General features: G+C 44.5%; 1 protein-coding gene across 1 annotated transcript in view; it reads right to left on the bottom strand.

Moving 5' to 3' along the window:
- The window catches only part of LOC120065447 (E3 ubiquitin-protein ligase pellino homolog 1-like), a 47,505-nt gene that overhangs the window by 5,704 nt on the left and 25,276 nt on the right, over positions 1–16,525 (bottom strand). The window contains exons 3-4 of the mRNA XM_039016472.1: positions 604–733; positions 237–338 (exon numbers count right to left, since the gene is read on the bottom strand). Coding sequence (XP_038872400.1) covers positions 237–338; positions 604–733 — 232 coding nt within the window. The remainder of the gene's footprint in view (positions 1–236; positions 339–603; positions 734–16,525) is intronic.

Here is a 16,525-nt window from a genome sequence, read left to right as displayed (position 1 = left end):
AGGTTGAAAATGTCAGTGAAGACACTTGCCAGCTGGTCAGCGCATGCTCTGTGTATGCTTCCTGGTAATCCGTCTGGCTCTGCGGCCTTGTGAATGTTAACCTGTTCAAAGGTCTTACTCACATCGGCTACGGCGAGCGTGATCACACAGTCGACCATGTGAGTTGGCAAGACAGCACAACAGATCTGGGACCAGGCTTGACTTGAGCAGTGAGGACACACTGGGGACACACTCACCTGGAACATGTCTGTATTGCTGTCATGAGTGTACTCCACCACCACCGTCTGGGCCCGGGACAGAGTGTAGGAGATACTGTGCTGGTCCTTGTTGCTGATGGCCTGCAGGTGGTGAGGGAAAAGTTTGATGTTAGGAGTAGCAGGATGATGTCATTACCAATTACATTTACTTCAGGCGCCCCTGTTCTGAGTGGAGATATAATGCCTATTATAGAGAGAAGATTGTGTATTAGTGCAACAAGAGACAATGCCGTCACTATCGTCTTGTTTTTATCAAGCATACATTACATTATATGAGAGATTTTCTACGATTACAGAAATAAGTCTTAAATTCAAGCATACAGTATGACTGTTTCCTAGCTCCTACCTTGGCTGCCTGAGGTGTGCACGCCACGTGTACTGTGCTGGGTTTCACCCCGCTGGCCTTGGGTCTCCGGCACAGTGCAAAGCGGCTTTTCCGCCTCCCCCTGTCTCCGTTGGGTAGGGAGCCATTGTACCTGTGTAGACAAGAACACACCCCATATAAATTTACCATTTTAATCAAAACATCCTGGCAGACTTTAATCTTTGGCATACTCTAGGAATCAGGACCCTTTCAGACCTATTTCATCAGAAGACCACTACACTGAAATCCTTTCAAGAGCTCTGCAGTGAATTCAATGTGCCAAGATCCCATTTTTTTTTTAAATATCTTCAAATTAGACATGTCATCTCCTCATTTACTTCCAAGAGGAGGTTTAGAACTCAGTTGAATGAAGTTGAAACCCTTCTTGTCACAGCACAATCCATTAAAGGCAAAATATCCTATATCTATAGACTCCTTTCTGAGAAAGGAGGCTCCTCCTTTACTCCTTTGAAAATAATCTGGGAAAAGGACCTTGGTCTGACTATCAGTGATGAGTTATGGGCGGAGGTTTGCGACAGGGTATACTGCTCCTCTACTAATGTAAAAATGAAAGAATCTAATTACAAATTGTTGTACAAATTTTATTACACTCCCTTGAGACTCCATAAAATGAAAACAGACATTTCTCCTAACTGTAAAAGATGTACCTCTGAAAGTGGAACCTATATGCATGTATTTTGGAGCTGTAGAGAGATTGCCAGATTTTGGCAATCTATACATACTGCTGCACAGAAAATACTAGATGTACAGTTTGATATGACCCCGTGTCTCTATCTTCTTAATGCCCAGCAGGACTTTGTTCTTGATCCTGACAGAGAAAATTTGCTCATGACCATTACATACTTTGCTAAGAAATGTATTCTTCTATTGTGGGCCTCTAGTACCTCTCCTACATTTAAAATGTGGATTGACCAGATTGTTGACTTTCTCCCTCTTGAAAAGCTCACTTATGACCTCCACAAGAGACAGCCCAAGTTTGATAGACTCTGGTCTCCACTACTCAACTATATTTCAAATTGGACAGAGTGAATGGGGGGATCAGGGAGATGAGCAAATGCGTGTTGTGTAAGGTGCTGTAAAATCTAAAAACTAATTATTGGCTCGTCATCTCAGCTAAGGCTGGAAATAGCTAATAAGAACCTTGATAGTGCTGCTGCAAGTTCTATATTTTAAATGTTGTTATAATTATTATTTGTGTGTGTGTGTGTGTGTGTGTGTGTGTGTGTGTGTGTGTGTGTATGTGTGTGTGTGTGTGTGTGTGTGTGTGTGTGTGTGTGTGTGTGTGTGTATATATATGTATGTATGTATGTATATGTATATATATATATATATAAAACTTTTTATTATTATTTTTATTTTTTTTCAAGTCTGTCACATCTGTGAATGTGGAATGTGTTTGGTTGGTTGATTGAAAACTTAATAAAACTTTAAATTGAAAAAAAACATCCTGGCAGTGGTATCCTAGCCTGGTGTTCCAGTCTGTTTCGTGCTTTAGCAAACTCCTCTCTGTATTAATATGGTGTCATACCATAGGATATAGAAGAGCAGTTGGCTATGGCACTTACAGTATGAGACCAGGCTAGGGGAAACCATTAAATGTGGGAAAAGGCCATCTTGAAAAGGTACAGTACAAAAGAAGCTGTTGATTGTTTGTTTCATCATATAGGATATATACAGTGCATTCGGAAATTATTCAGACCCCTTGACGTTTTCCACATTTTGTTACATTATAGCCTTGTTCTAAAAAAACAGGTTTTCAGAAATGTTTGCAAATGTATTCAAAAAAAACAACCGAAATACCTAATTTACATAAGTATTCAGACCCTTTACAATGAGACTCGAAATTGAGCTCAGGTGCATCGTGTTTTCAATGATCATCCTTGAGATGTTTCTACAACTTGATTGGAGTCCACCTGTGGTAAATTCACTTGATTGGACATGATTTGGAAAGGCACACACCTGTCTATATAAGGTCCCACAGTTGACAGTGCATGTCAAAGCAAAAACTAAGCCATGAGGTCAAAGGAATTCAAGACAGGATTGTGTCGAGGCACATATCTAGGGAAGGGTAACAAAACATGTCTGCAATATTGAAGGTCCCCAAGAACACAGTGGCCTCCATCATTCTTAAATGAAAGAAGTTTGGAACCACCAAGACTCTTCCTAGAGCTGGCCGCCCGGCCAAACTGAGCAATTAAGGGAGAAGGTCCTTGGTCAGGGAGGTGACCAAGAACCCAATGGTCACTCTGACATGGCTCCAGAGTTTCTGTGTGGAGATGGGAGAATCTTCCAGAAGGACAACGATCTCTGCAGCACTCCACCAATACGGATTTTATGGTAGAGTGGCCAGACAGAAAAAAAATGCACATGACAGCCCGCTTGGAGTTTGCCAAAAGGCACCTAAAGACTTTCATACAAACAAGATTCTCAGGTCTGATGAAACCAAGATTGAACTCTTTGGCCTGAAAGCCAAGCATCACGTCAGGAGGAAACCTGGCACAATCCCTAAGGTGAAGCATGATGGTGGCAGCATCATGCTGTAGGGATGCTTTTCAGTGGCAGGGACTGGGAGACTAGTCAGGATGGATGGATAGATGGAGTAAAGTACTGAGAGATCCTTCAAGAAAACCTGCTCCAGAGCGCTCAGGATCTCAGACTGGGGCGAAGGTTCACCTTCCAACAGGACAACGACCCTAGTCTCTGAATGTTCTTGAGTGGCCCAGCCAGACCCCGGACTTGAACCCGATCAAACATCTCTGGAGAGACCTGAAAATAGCTGTTCAGTGACGCACCCCACCCAACTTGACAGAGCTTGAGTGGGAGAAAAGAATGGGAGAAACTCCCCAAATACAGATGTGCCAAGCTTGTAGCGTCATAGCCAAGAAGACTTAAGGCTGTAATCGCTGCCAAAGGTGCTTCAACAAATTACTGAGTAAAAAGTCTGAATACGTATGTAATATTTAATGATTTTTTTTATACATTTGCAAAAATTTCTAAAACTGTGTTTTTGCTTTGTCATTATGGGGTACTGTGTGTAGATTGATGAGGAAAATTAGCGGATTCGGCTATTTCAGCCACACCCGTTGCTGACAGATGTATAAATTCGAGCACACAGCTATGAAATCTCCATAGACAAACATTGGCAGTAGAATGGCCCTTACTGAAGAGCTCAGTGACTTTCAACGTGGCACCGTCATAGGATGCCCCCTTTCCAACAAGTCAGTTCATAAAATTTCTGTCCCACTAGAGAAGCGCCGGTCAATTGTAAGTGCTGTTATTGGGAAATATAAACGTCTAGGAGTAATGGCTCAACCGCAAAGTGGTAGGCCACACAAGCTCACAGAACGGGGCCGCCAAATGCTGAAGCATGCAGCGTGTAAAAAACGTCTGTCCTCGGTTGCAACACTCACTACAGAGTTCCAAACTACCTCTGGAAGCAACATCAGCACAATAACTGTTCGTTGGGAGCTTCATGAAATGACATGGGCTTGCTCCTACCTATCTCTCCGATCTGGTCCTGCCGTACATATCTACACGTACGCTACGGTCACAAGATGCAGGCCTCCTTATTGTCCCTAGAATTTCTAAGCAAACAGCTGGAGGCAGGACTTTCTCCTATAGTGCTCCATTTTTATGGAATGGTCTGCCTATCGATGTGAGAGACGCAGACTCGGTCTCGACCTTTAAGTCTTTATTGAAGACTCATCTCTTCAGTAGGTCCTATGATGAGTGTAGTCTGGCCTAGGGGTGTGAAGGTGAAAGGAAAGGCACTGGAGAGACGAACCGCCCTTGCTGTCTCTGCCTGGCCGGTTCCCCTCTCTCCACTGCGATTTTCTGCCTCTAACCCTATTACGGGGGCTGAGTCACTGGCTTACTGGTGCTCTTCCGTGCCGTCCCTAGGAGGGGTGCGTCAATTGAGTGGGTTGAGTCACTGACGTGATCTTCCTGTCCGGGTTGGCGCCCCCCTCGGGTTCGTGCCGTGGGGGAGATCTTCGTGGGCTATACTCGGCCTTGTCTCAGGGTAGTAAGTTGGTGGATGAGGATATCCCTCTAGTGGTGTGGGGGCTGTGCTTTGGCAAAGTGGGTGGGGTTATATCCTGCCTGGTTGGCCCTGTTCGGGGGTATTGTCGGACGGGGCCACAGTGTCTCCCGACCCCTCCTCTCTCAGCCTCCAGTATTTATGCTGCAATAGTTTGTGTCGGGGGGCTAGGATCAGTCTGTTATATCTGGAGTATTTCTCCTGTCTTATCTGGTGTCCTGTGTTAATTTAAGTATGCTCCCTCTATCTCTTTCTCTCTTTCTCTCAGAGGATCTGAGCCCTAGGGCCATGCCTCAGGACTACCTGGCCTGATGACTCCTTGCTATCCCCAGTCCACCTGGCCGTGCTGCTGCTCCAGTTTCAACTGTTCTGCCTGCGGGACCCTGACCTGTTCACCGGACGTGCTACCTTGTCCCGGACCGGTGTTTTCAACTCTCTCTCTCTACCGCACCTGCTGTCTCTAACTCTGAATGATCGGCTATGAAAAGCCAACTGACATTTACTCCTGAGGTGCTGACCTACAACCCCTGTAAATTATTATTATTTGACCCTGTTGGTCATCTATGAATGTTTGAACATCTTGGCCATGTCCTGTAGTAACTGGCCACCCCTCAGAGCCTGGTTCCTCTCTAGATTTCTTCCTAGGTTCCTGCCTTTCTAGGGAGTTTTTCCTAGCCACCATGCTTCTACATCTGCATTGCTTGCTGTTTGGGGTATTAGGCTGGGTTTCTGTATAGCACTTTGTGACATCGGCTGATGTAAAAAGGGCTTTACAAATACATTTGATTGATTGATTCGTTTCCATGGCCGAGCAGACGCACACAAGCCTAAGATCACCATACGCAACGCCAAGCGTCGACTAGAGTGGTGTAAATCTCTCCGCCATTGGACTCTGGAGCAGTGGAAACGCGTTCTCTGGAGTGTCTGGCAGTCCGATGGATAAATCTGGGTTTGGCGGATGCCATGATAACGCTACCTGCCCAAATGCATATGCCAACTGTAAAGTTTGGTGGAGGAGGAATAATGGTCTGTGGCTGATTTTCATGGTTCGGTCTAGGCCCCTTAGTTCCAGTGAAGGGAAATCTTAACACTACAGCATACAATGACATTCTAGACGATTCTGTGCTTCCAACTTTGTGGCAATAGTTTGGGGAAGGCCCTTTCCTGTTTCACCATGACAATGCCCCCGTGCACAAATTGAGGTCCATACAGAAATGGTTTGACCAGATCGGTGTGGAGGAACTTGACTGACCTCCACAGAGCCCTGACCTCAACCCCATCAAATACCTTTGGGATGAATTGGAATGTCGACTGCGAGCCAGGCCTAATCGCCCAACATCAGTGCCCAACCTCATTAATGCTCTTGTGGCTGAATGGAAGCATATCCCCGCAGCAATGTTCCAACATCTAGTGGAAAGCCTTCCCAGAAGAGTGGATGTTGTTATTGCAGCAAAGGGGGAACCAACTCCATATTAATGACCATGATTTAGGATTGAGTTGTTCGACGAACAGGTGTCCACATATGTTTGGCCACGTAGTGTACATTTTTATTTTTATATGTGAAAATAAGACTATGCAAAATAAGACTATGCTAACTAAGAGTCTGAACACAACTAAAACAAATAGTTTAACCACTGTAAACCCATTTAAAAGGGAAATTAATGAAAACTATAGATGTGCCCTTGAGCAAGGCACCTAACCCTAATTGCTCCTGTAAGTCGCTCTGGATAAAAGTGTCTGCTAAATGACTCAAATGTAAATGTAATGAAGTCATTCGATCCACTTCTAAAATAAAGTGACCACAGAGGGGCCGACTGTCTACTTTACTGTTATTCCTTGGTGGAATAGGGTCACACTCCAGCGTTGGGTTTGTTGCAGTCAGATCACCATTAAAACAAGGCCCAATCAGAGGAGCTCAGCTACGAGGTTATCTTTTGGTCGCTTACCCCTGCCAGCATCTGCCGTGTAAACATTCAACTTTCGGGGAGTACGGTTGTGCGAGTGCAACGATTTCATTGGGAAATGAGGGCTTTCCTGTTGCTTCATCGAAAGGAGGCAGCTACCTACTTTTCCTGGACAAGCTGAAGTATTACAACTGTATTATCTAATTTCACGTCTTAATTGGTAGCATTAAATCCAGTGCTAACTGACACAACCAATGCTTTTGTTAACTACTTGGAACTGCAAAAAGAAAGTAGTCTATGACCACCTAATTGTCAGTTGAACGTTGTTTTCTTTTCAGACCGTTCTACTGCTAAATACAACGTGAACGTGACAGAATACTTTCGAAGTCACAACAACCACCAACAACTCAGCTCACATCCTCCCTCTCTCCGCGCCACATAGGCTACATTCTCCTTTGTCCGAAAAAACTGCTTACACTCAGGAAGCCAGCAGCTCTTTGTTTACCCTCACTGTGGCTGAGTTGCCGTGTACATTTAACTGGATTTAGATAGAACCACCCTGCTCCCCCTTTCAAAAAGAAACAAAACTGCCCAGTTCAAATATTGTAAATTAACATGTACCATTGTGTCTGTTGGAAGTTGGAACAATGTGGTTCACATTTAGAGCATTATTGCTGACTTGCATTTATTTCAAAGAACCTCCACGTAGCACAGTTGTAGCATACCACAGTTGCCAATACGTAACTTAACATGTACAGTGCCTTCAGAAAGTATTCACATCCCTTGACTTTTTCCACATTTTGTTGTGTTATTTGTATTACTGGACTACACACAATGCACCATAATGTCAAAGTTGAATTATGTTATAAAATTTTTACAAATTAATAAAAAATGAAAAGCTGAAATGTCTTGTGTCAATAACTACTCAACCCTTTTTTTATGGCAAACCTAAATACATTCCGAAGTAAAAAATTGGTTAACAAGTCACATAATAAGTTGCATGGACTCACTCTGTGTGCAATTATAGTGTTTATTATAGGGGGGGGGGGGGTCGAAGCAGACATTGAATATCCCTTTGAGCATGATGAAGTTATAAATTACACTTTGGATGGTGTATCAATACACCCAGTCACTACAAAGATAAAGGCGTCCTTCCTAACTCAATTGCCAGAGAGGAAGGAAACCATTCTGGGATTTCACCATGAGGCCAATGCTGACTTTAAAATAGTAACAGAGTTTAATTGCTGTGATAGGAGAAAACTGAGGATGGATCAACAACATTGCAGTTACTCCACATACTAAGCTAATTTACAGAGTGAAAAGAAGGAAGCCTGTACAGAATAAAAATACTCCAAAACATGCATCCTGTTTGCAACAAGGTACTAAGTAACTAACAACTATCAAGGCACTGTAAAAAATGTGGCAATGCAATTAACTTCTTGTCCTGAATACTGAGTGTTCTGTTTGGGGAAAATCCAATACAACACATTACTGAGTACCACTCTCCATATATTCAAGCATAGTGGTGACTGCATCATGTTATAGGTATGCTTGTAATCGTTAAGGACTGAGGAGTTTTTCAGGATAAAAAAGAAGCGGAATTGAGCTAAGCACAGGCAAAATCTTAGAGGATAGCCTGGTTCAGTCTGCTTTCCACCAGACACTGGGAGATGAATTCACCTTTCAGCAGGACAATAACCTAAAACAAAAGGCCAAATCTACACTGGAGTTGCTTACCAAGAAGACAGTGAATGTTCTTGAGTGGCCGAGTTACAGTTTTGACTTATATCTGCTTGAAAATCTATGGAAAGACCTGAAAATGGTTGTCGAGCAATGATCAACAACCAATTTGACAGAGCTTGAAGAATTTTGAAAAGAATAATGGGCAAATGTTGCACAATCCAGGTGTGGAAAGCTCTTAGAGACTTACCCAGAAATACTCACTGCTGTAATCGCTGCCAAAGGTGATTGTAACATGTATTGGCTCAGGGGGTTGAATACTTATCTAATCAAGATATATACATTTTTCTTCCACTTTGACATTACACATTATTTTGTGTAGATCGTTGACAAAAAAATGCATATTAAATCAATTTTAATCCCACTTTGTAACACAAAAAAATGTGGAACAAGGGGTGTGAATACTTTTGGAAGGCACTGCATGTTGCTATGCATTGAACAGGACTGTTTCAAACCACAAAAAAACTATTGCACCACATGACCATTGCTGTTCCATCCAGGTAACGGTCCTGGAGATTTACATGGGTGTTCAGGCTTTCATTCCAGCCCTGCAGTAACACACCCAATTTCTTTAATCGTGTCCAGACTGCTTCAAGATGTCCACCATTGTTCCTGTACCCAAGAAAGGGAATGTAACTGAACTAAATGACTATCGCCCCGTAGCACTCACTTCTTTCATCATGAAGTGCTTTGAAAGGCTAGTTATGGGTCATATCACCTCCACCTTGCCCGACAACCTAGACCCCATACAATTTGCATACCACCTCAACAGATCCACGGACGAAGCAATGGCCATTTCCCTGCACACTGCCCTATCCCACCTGTACAAGAGAAATACTTATGTGAGACAACAGCTCAGTCTTCAACACCCTAGTGCCCTCCAAGTTCATCACTAAGCTGAGGGCCCTGGGTCTGTACCCCTCCCTGTGCAACTCTTAACTGGCCGACCCCAAGTGGTGAAGGTAAGCAACAACACCTCTGACACACTGATCCTCAACACTGGGGCCCCACAGGGGTGTGTGCTCAGCCCTTTCCTGTACTCCCTGTTCATCCATGACTGCGTGGCTACGCAAGTCTCCAACTCAATCCTCAAGTTTGCTGACAAGACAACAGTGGTAGGCCTGATTACCAACAATGACGAGACAGCCTACAGGAAGGAGGTGAGAGCCCTGGCGGAGTGGTGCCAGGAGAATAATCTTTCCCTCAACGTCAACAAAACAAAGGAGCTGATCGTGGTCTACAGGAGACAGCAGAGAGATCACCCCCCATCCACATCGACGGGGCCGCAGCCGAGAAGGTCAAAGGCTTCAATTTCCTTGGCGTGCACATCACTGACGACCTGAAATGGTCCCTTCACACAGAAAGTGTGGTGAAAAAGGCGCTACAGCACTGAAGAGATTTGGCTATGCCCATAGGAACCTCACAAAGTTCTACATATGCACCATTGAGAGCATTCTGTCGGGCTGTATCACCACCTGGTACGGCAATTGCACTGTCCACAACCGCAGAGCTCTCCAGAGGATGGTGCGGTCGGCCAAACGCATCATCGGGGGCACACTGCCAGCCCTCCAGGATGTCTACAGCACCCGGTGTCACAGGAAGGCCAAGACGATCATCAAGGATCTCAGCCACCCAAGCCATGGCCCGTTCACCCCGCTACCATCTAGAAGGTGGAAACAGTACAGGTGCATCAAAGCTGGGACCGAGACACTGTTAATTAAACAGCTTCTATCCATCAAAAGGCCATCAAAATGTTAATCTAGCCGGCCTCCACCCAGTACCCTAACCTGAACCTTAGTCACTGTTACTAGCTAGCTACCACCCGGTACTCTACCCTGCACCTTAGAGACTGCTTTGCCCTACGTACATAGAGTCATTGAACACTGGTTACTTTAATAATGTTTACATGGTCTGTCCGTGATAAAGAGATGCTCTGCTTTTTTTAAACCACACTCCTGCAGGGTCTAGTTTTATCTTATCTTGATTATTGCCCAGTCATATGGTCAGGTGCTGCAAAGAAGGACCTAGAAAATCACAGCTGGCCCATAGAGCAGCACGTCTTGCTCTTCACTATAATCAGCGGGCTAATATCAATAATATACATGCCAATTTCTCTTAGCTAAAAGTAGAGGAGAGACTGACTGCATCACTTCTTCTTTTCATAAGAAAATTCAAAATGGTTTGCATAGTCAACTTAAACACAGCTCTGACACACACTTACCCCACCAGACATGTCACCAGGGGTCTTTTCACAGTCCAGAACAAATTCAAGAAAAAGTACAGTATTATATAGAGCCATGATTGCATGGAACTCCCTTCCATCTCAGATTGCTCAAATGAACAAGAAACCTGGTTTAAAAAAACTGAAACGGCAACACATCACCGCACTATGCCTCTCCCCTATTTGACCTAGATATTTTGTGTGTATGTACTGAAATGTAGGCTACGCGTGATGTTTAAAATGTAAACTCAGCAAAAAAAGAAACGTCCCTTTTTCAGGACGCTGTCTTTCAAAGATCATTTGTAAAAATCCAAATAACTTCACAGATCTTCATTTGTAAAGGGTTTAAACAATGTTTCCCATGCTTGTTCAATGACCCATAAACAATTAATGAACATGCATCTGTGTAACGGTCGTTAAGACACTAACAGCATACAGATGGTAGGCAATTAAGGTCACAGTTATGGAAACTTAGGACACTAAAGAGGCCTTTCTACTGACTCTGAAAAACACTGAAAGAAAGATGCCCAGGGTCCCTGCTCATCTGTGTGAACGTGCCTTAGGCATGCTGCAAGGAGGCATGAGGACTGCAGATGTGGCCAGGGAAATAAATTGCAATGTCTGTACTGTAAGACAGCGCTACAGGGAGACAGGACGGAAAGCTGATCGTCCTCACAGTTGCAGACTACGTGTAAAAACACCTGCACAGGATCGGTACATCTGAACATCACACCTGCGGGACAAGTACAGGATGGCAACAACAACTGCCCGAGTTACACCAGGAACGCATAATCCCTCCATCAGTGCTCAGACTGTCCGCAATAGGCTGAGAGAGACTGGACTGAGGGATTGTTGTAAGGCAGGTCCTCACCAGACATCACCGGCAACAACGTCGCCTATGGGCACAAACCCACCGTCGCTGGACCAGACAGGACTGGCAAAAAGTGCTCTTCACTGATGTGTTGCGGTTTTGTCTCACCAGGGGTGATGGTCAGATTCACGTTTATCGTTGAAGGAAAGAGCGTTACACCGAGGCCTGTACTCTGGAGCGGGATCGATTTGGAGGTGGAGGGTCCATCATGGTCTGGGGCAGTGTGTCACAGCATCATCGGACTGAGCCTGTTGTCATTACAGGCAATCTCAACGCTGTGCGTTACAGGGAAGACATCCTCCTCCCTCATGTGGTACCCTTCCTGCATGCTCATCCTGACATGACCCTCCAGCATGAAAATGCCACCAGCCATACTGCTTGTTCTGTGTGTGATTTCCTGCAAGACAGGAATGTCAGTGTTCTACCATGGCCAGCGAAGAGCCCGGATCTCAATCCCATTGAGCACGTCTGGGACCTCTTGGATCGGAGGGTGAGGGCTAGGGCCATTGCCCCCAGAAATGTCTGGGAACTTGCAGGCACCTTGGTGGAAGAGTGGGGTAACATCTCACAGCAAGAACTGGCAAATCTGGTGCCGTCCATGAGGAGGAGATGCACTGCAGTACTTAATGCAACTGGTGGCCACACCAGATACTGACTGTTACCCCTTTGTTCAGGGACACGTTATTACATTTCTGTTAGTCACATGTCTGTGGAACTTGTTCAGTTTATGTCTCAGTTGTTGAATCTTGTTATGTTCATACAAATATTTACACATGTTAAGTTTGCTGAAAATAAACACAGTTGACAGTGAAAGGGTGTTTCTCTTTTTGCTGAGTTTATATAGTACCAGTCAAAAGTTTGGACACACCTACTCATTCAAGAGATTTTTGTAAAATGTTCTACATTGTAGAATAATAGTGAAAACACCAAAACTATGAAATAACACATTTGCAATCATGTGGTAACCAAAAAAGTGTTAAACAAATCAAAATATATTTTATATTTGAGATTCTTCAAAGTAGCCACCCTTTGCCTTGATGACAGCTTTGCACACTCTTGGTATTATCTCAACCAGTTCCATGAGGTAGTCACCTGGAATGCATTTAAAGTAAGAGGTGTGCCTTGTTAAATGTTCATTAGTGGAATTTCTTTCCTTCTTAATACGTTTGAGCCAATCAGTTGTGTTGTGACAAGGTATACAGAAGATAGCCCTATTTGGTAAAAAACCAAGTCCATATTATGGCAAGAACAGCTCAAATAAGCAAAGAGAAACGACAGTCCATCATTACTTTAAGACATGAAGGTCAGTCAATCCGGAAAATGTAAAGTTTCTTCAAGTGCAGTCGCAAAAACCATCAATGATGAAACTGGATCTTATGAAGACCGCCACAGAAAAGGAAGACCCAGAGTTCGCTCTGCTGCAGAGGATAAGTTCATTAGAGTTAACTGCATCTCAGATTGCAGCCCAAATAAATGCTTCACAGAGTTCAAGACACATCTCAACATCAACTGTTCAGAGGAGACTGCGTGAATCAGGCCTTCATGGTCAAATTGCTGCAAAGAAACCGCTGCCAAAGGACACCAATAATAAGAAGAGACTTGCTTAGGGCAAGAAACACGAGCAATGGACATTAGACCGGTGGAAATCTGTCCTTTGGTCTGATGAGTCCAACTTGAGATTTTTGGTTACAACCACTGTGTCTTTGTGAGACAAAGAGTAGGGGAACAGATGATCTCCGCATGTGTGGTTCCCACCGTGAAGCACGGAGGAGGAGGTGTGATGGTCTGGGGGTACTTTGCTGGTGACACTGTTTGTGATTTATTTAGAATTCAAGACACACTTAACCAGCATGGCTACCACAGCATTCTGCAGCGATACGCCATCCCATCTGGTTTGTGCTTAGTGGGACTATCACTTGTTTTTCAACAGGACAATGACCCAAAACATACCTCCAGGCTGTGTAAGGGCTATTTGACAAAGGAGAGTGATAGAGTGCTGCATCAGATTACCTGGCATCCACAATATCCTGACCTCAAACCAATTGAGATGGTTTGGGATGAGTTAGACCGCAGAGTGATAGAAAAGCAGCCAACAAGTGCTCAGCATATGATTCAGCCTTGATTCTATCTTATGTAGCAACATTTGAAATTGTGTATTTACATTGGATAAAAGTAGAGACTCAGAGCTACAAAATGGTATATCATACACTGCATTTGAGGAACAATGGGAAAGTAATTCTGATTTGAAAATTGATAAACTTGTAACTCCACTTTTTGAGAAAATGGCCGTAGAATGTTTTGGTTCACCTACTGGAGAGCTCTTTTGTCTACACCCATTCAGCATTGTTCACACCCTCTTAAGCCTTAGCCCCACCCATCTCTTTAAGGATTCACATGTGAGGCCATGTGCTAAAGGTCATGTAGTGTGGTGAAGATTAAGACTAAAAGTGGTAAAAGTAGTAGCCTACCATAAGGAAAAATTCCAGGTAAACAGAAAGTGTCCAGATAAATTAGATAATATTAGTTGATGCTTACCCAGACACACTTGTCTAAATTGATGGGTCATGTGAAAGAAATGCTCTAACCCCCAGCCACATCTTGCTAAGTGGATGGGTCTCTACAGAAAGTGTAAACAGTACAGCGAAATGGTTACTTGCATAGTAGCAATATCAAAAATAGATAGTGTCAATATAAAGAACAAAATAACAAGTGTCAATGCCAGTAGAGAAAGAACAAAATAATATACCGTATGTACAATAACAATATCAATAACAATATCAGTGATACTGGTGATAGATGAGGTAGTTATATGCATACAATCACAAGTGGCTGAGCAGCAGGATAAAAAAAGAAAAATTGTAGCAGCAACATATGTGTTAGGAGAGAGTCATGCGAATGTCCATAGAGGCACTGCAGATAGTGCTGATGACTGGGAACTCTCCCCCAGTGATGAACTGGTCCGTACGAACCACGCATGAACAAGGGACTCTATATTCGGATAGCCTGTTTCTGTCCTGCCCTTGACTTTGGTGCAGAGCATGTGATGTCAATAGCCTCTTCGTCACAACACTCCCTGATCTTCTCAAAAAGATGAGTTTGTCTAGCTGTGTCCAGTCCAGGTGGTGCTTGTACAGGCAGACCATCTACGGGAGGAAGAATGTCAGCGTTGCGCAGCAGCTGAAACCTGGTCCCGACTCAGTCCGAACGCTTCTTGGCGACAACAACACCAGGCTCCAGAGCAATGAAGCTGTAAAATAGGAAATAACCAACAAAAATTAGACGACATTACAACCTTGCATGACATCAATTCACCTCCCAAGTTTAGATAAGAAGAATAACCTCATACAATGCAAGGAAAATGATATTCACCTGAAGTGCTGGTACTGCTTGATCTGTGGCAGTGTCCTGAAGTACGGAGTCAGGTGTTGTTGCCAGCCATAGCTTTCCACCAGCACTGTAACATCCTCCAGTCCAACCAGCTGTGGGATGTTGACCACTGTCACAGTACTGTCCTTCACAACACCAGCAATCTCCGACAAAGTGTTCACTCTGGTCTTGAGATGGCAGCAGCTTTCCACCAAAATATTTGTGTCCTGGGTGGAGTCCTGGTAATACTATTGCATTATCCTCTGCATAGTTGTTAATGAAGTTTCACAACTCGCTGCAAGTCCTCATGCTTCAGGTGTAGCTCTCTTTTGACGGGAGGCATTAGACCAAGGCTCTCCAACCCTGTTCCTGGAGAGCTATCGTCCTGTAGGTTTTCGCTCCAACCCTAATATAGCACACCTGATTCTAATAATTAGTTAGTTGATAAGAAGAATCAGGTTAATTACAACTGGTGTTGGAGTGAAAAACCTACAGGAGGGTAGCTCTCCAGGAACAGGGTTGGAGAGCCCTGCATTAGACCATTCTCCTTGTATGACTGGTGGAGCCCTTAACCAACAATAAAGGGGGGAGGGCAATGCAAATAGTCTGGGTAGCCATTAGATTAGATGTTCAGTAGTCTCATAGCGTGAGGGTAGAAGCTGTTTAGAAGCCTCTTGGATCTAGACTTGGCGCTCCGGTACCGCTTACCGTGCAGGAGCAGAGAGAACAGTCTATGACTAGGGTGGCTGGAGTCTTTTGACAATTATTATGGCCTTTCTCTGACACAGCCTGGTATAGAGGTCCTGGATGGCAGGAAGCTTGGCCCCGGTGATGTACTGGGCCGTACGCACTACCCTCTGTAGCGTCTTGCGGTAGGAGGCCGAGCAGTTGCCATACCATGCAGTAATGCAACCAGTCAGGATGCTCTCGATGGTGCAGCTGTAGAACCTATTGACGATCTGAGGACCTATGCCAAATCTTTTCAGTCCCTGACGGGGAATAGGTTTTGTCATGCCCTCTTCACCACTGTCTTGGTGTGCTTGGACCATGTTAGTTTGTTGGTGATGTGGACACCAAGGAACTTGAAGCTCTCAACCTGCTCCACTACAGCCCGGTCGATGAGAATGGGGGCGTGATCGGTCCTCCTTTTCCTGTAGTCCACAATCATGTCTTTAGATCACGTTGAGGGAGAGGTTGTTGTCCTGGCACCACACAGCCAGGTATGACCTCCTCCCTATAGGCTGTCTCATTGTTGTCGGTGACCAAGCCTACCACTGTTGTGTCATCAGCAAAATTATTGATGGTGTTGGAGTCGTGCCTGGCCGTGCTGTCATGACTAAACAGGGAGTACAGGAGGGGACTGAGCACACACCCCTGAGGGGCCCCCGTGTTGAGGACCAGCGTGTGGATGTGTTGTTACCTACCCTTACCACCTGGGGGCGGCCTGTCAGGAAGTCCAGGATCCAGTTGCAGATGGAGGTGTTTAGTCCCAGGGTCCTTAGCTTAGTGGTGTGCTTTGAGGGCACTATGGTGTTGAACGCTGAGCTGTAGTCAATGAATAGCATTCTCACATAGGTGTTCCTTATGTCCAGGTGGGAAAGGGCAGTGTGGAGTGCAATAGAGATTGCATCATATGTGGATCTGTTGGGGCGGTATGCAAATTGGAGTGGATCTAGGGTTTCTGGGATAATGGTGTTGATGTGTGCCATGACCAGCCTTTCAAAGCACTTCATGGCTACCGA

The sequence above is a fragment of the Salvelinus namaycush genome, chromosome 2, assembly GCF_016432855.1.
Source record: "Salvelinus namaycush isolate Seneca chromosome 2, SaNama_1.0, whole genome shotgun sequence".
Lineage (NCBI taxonomy): Eukaryota > Metazoa > Chordata > Actinopteri > Salmoniformes > Salmonidae > Salvelinus > Salvelinus namaycush.
This window is presented reverse-complemented; position numbering and strand designations above follow the sequence as displayed.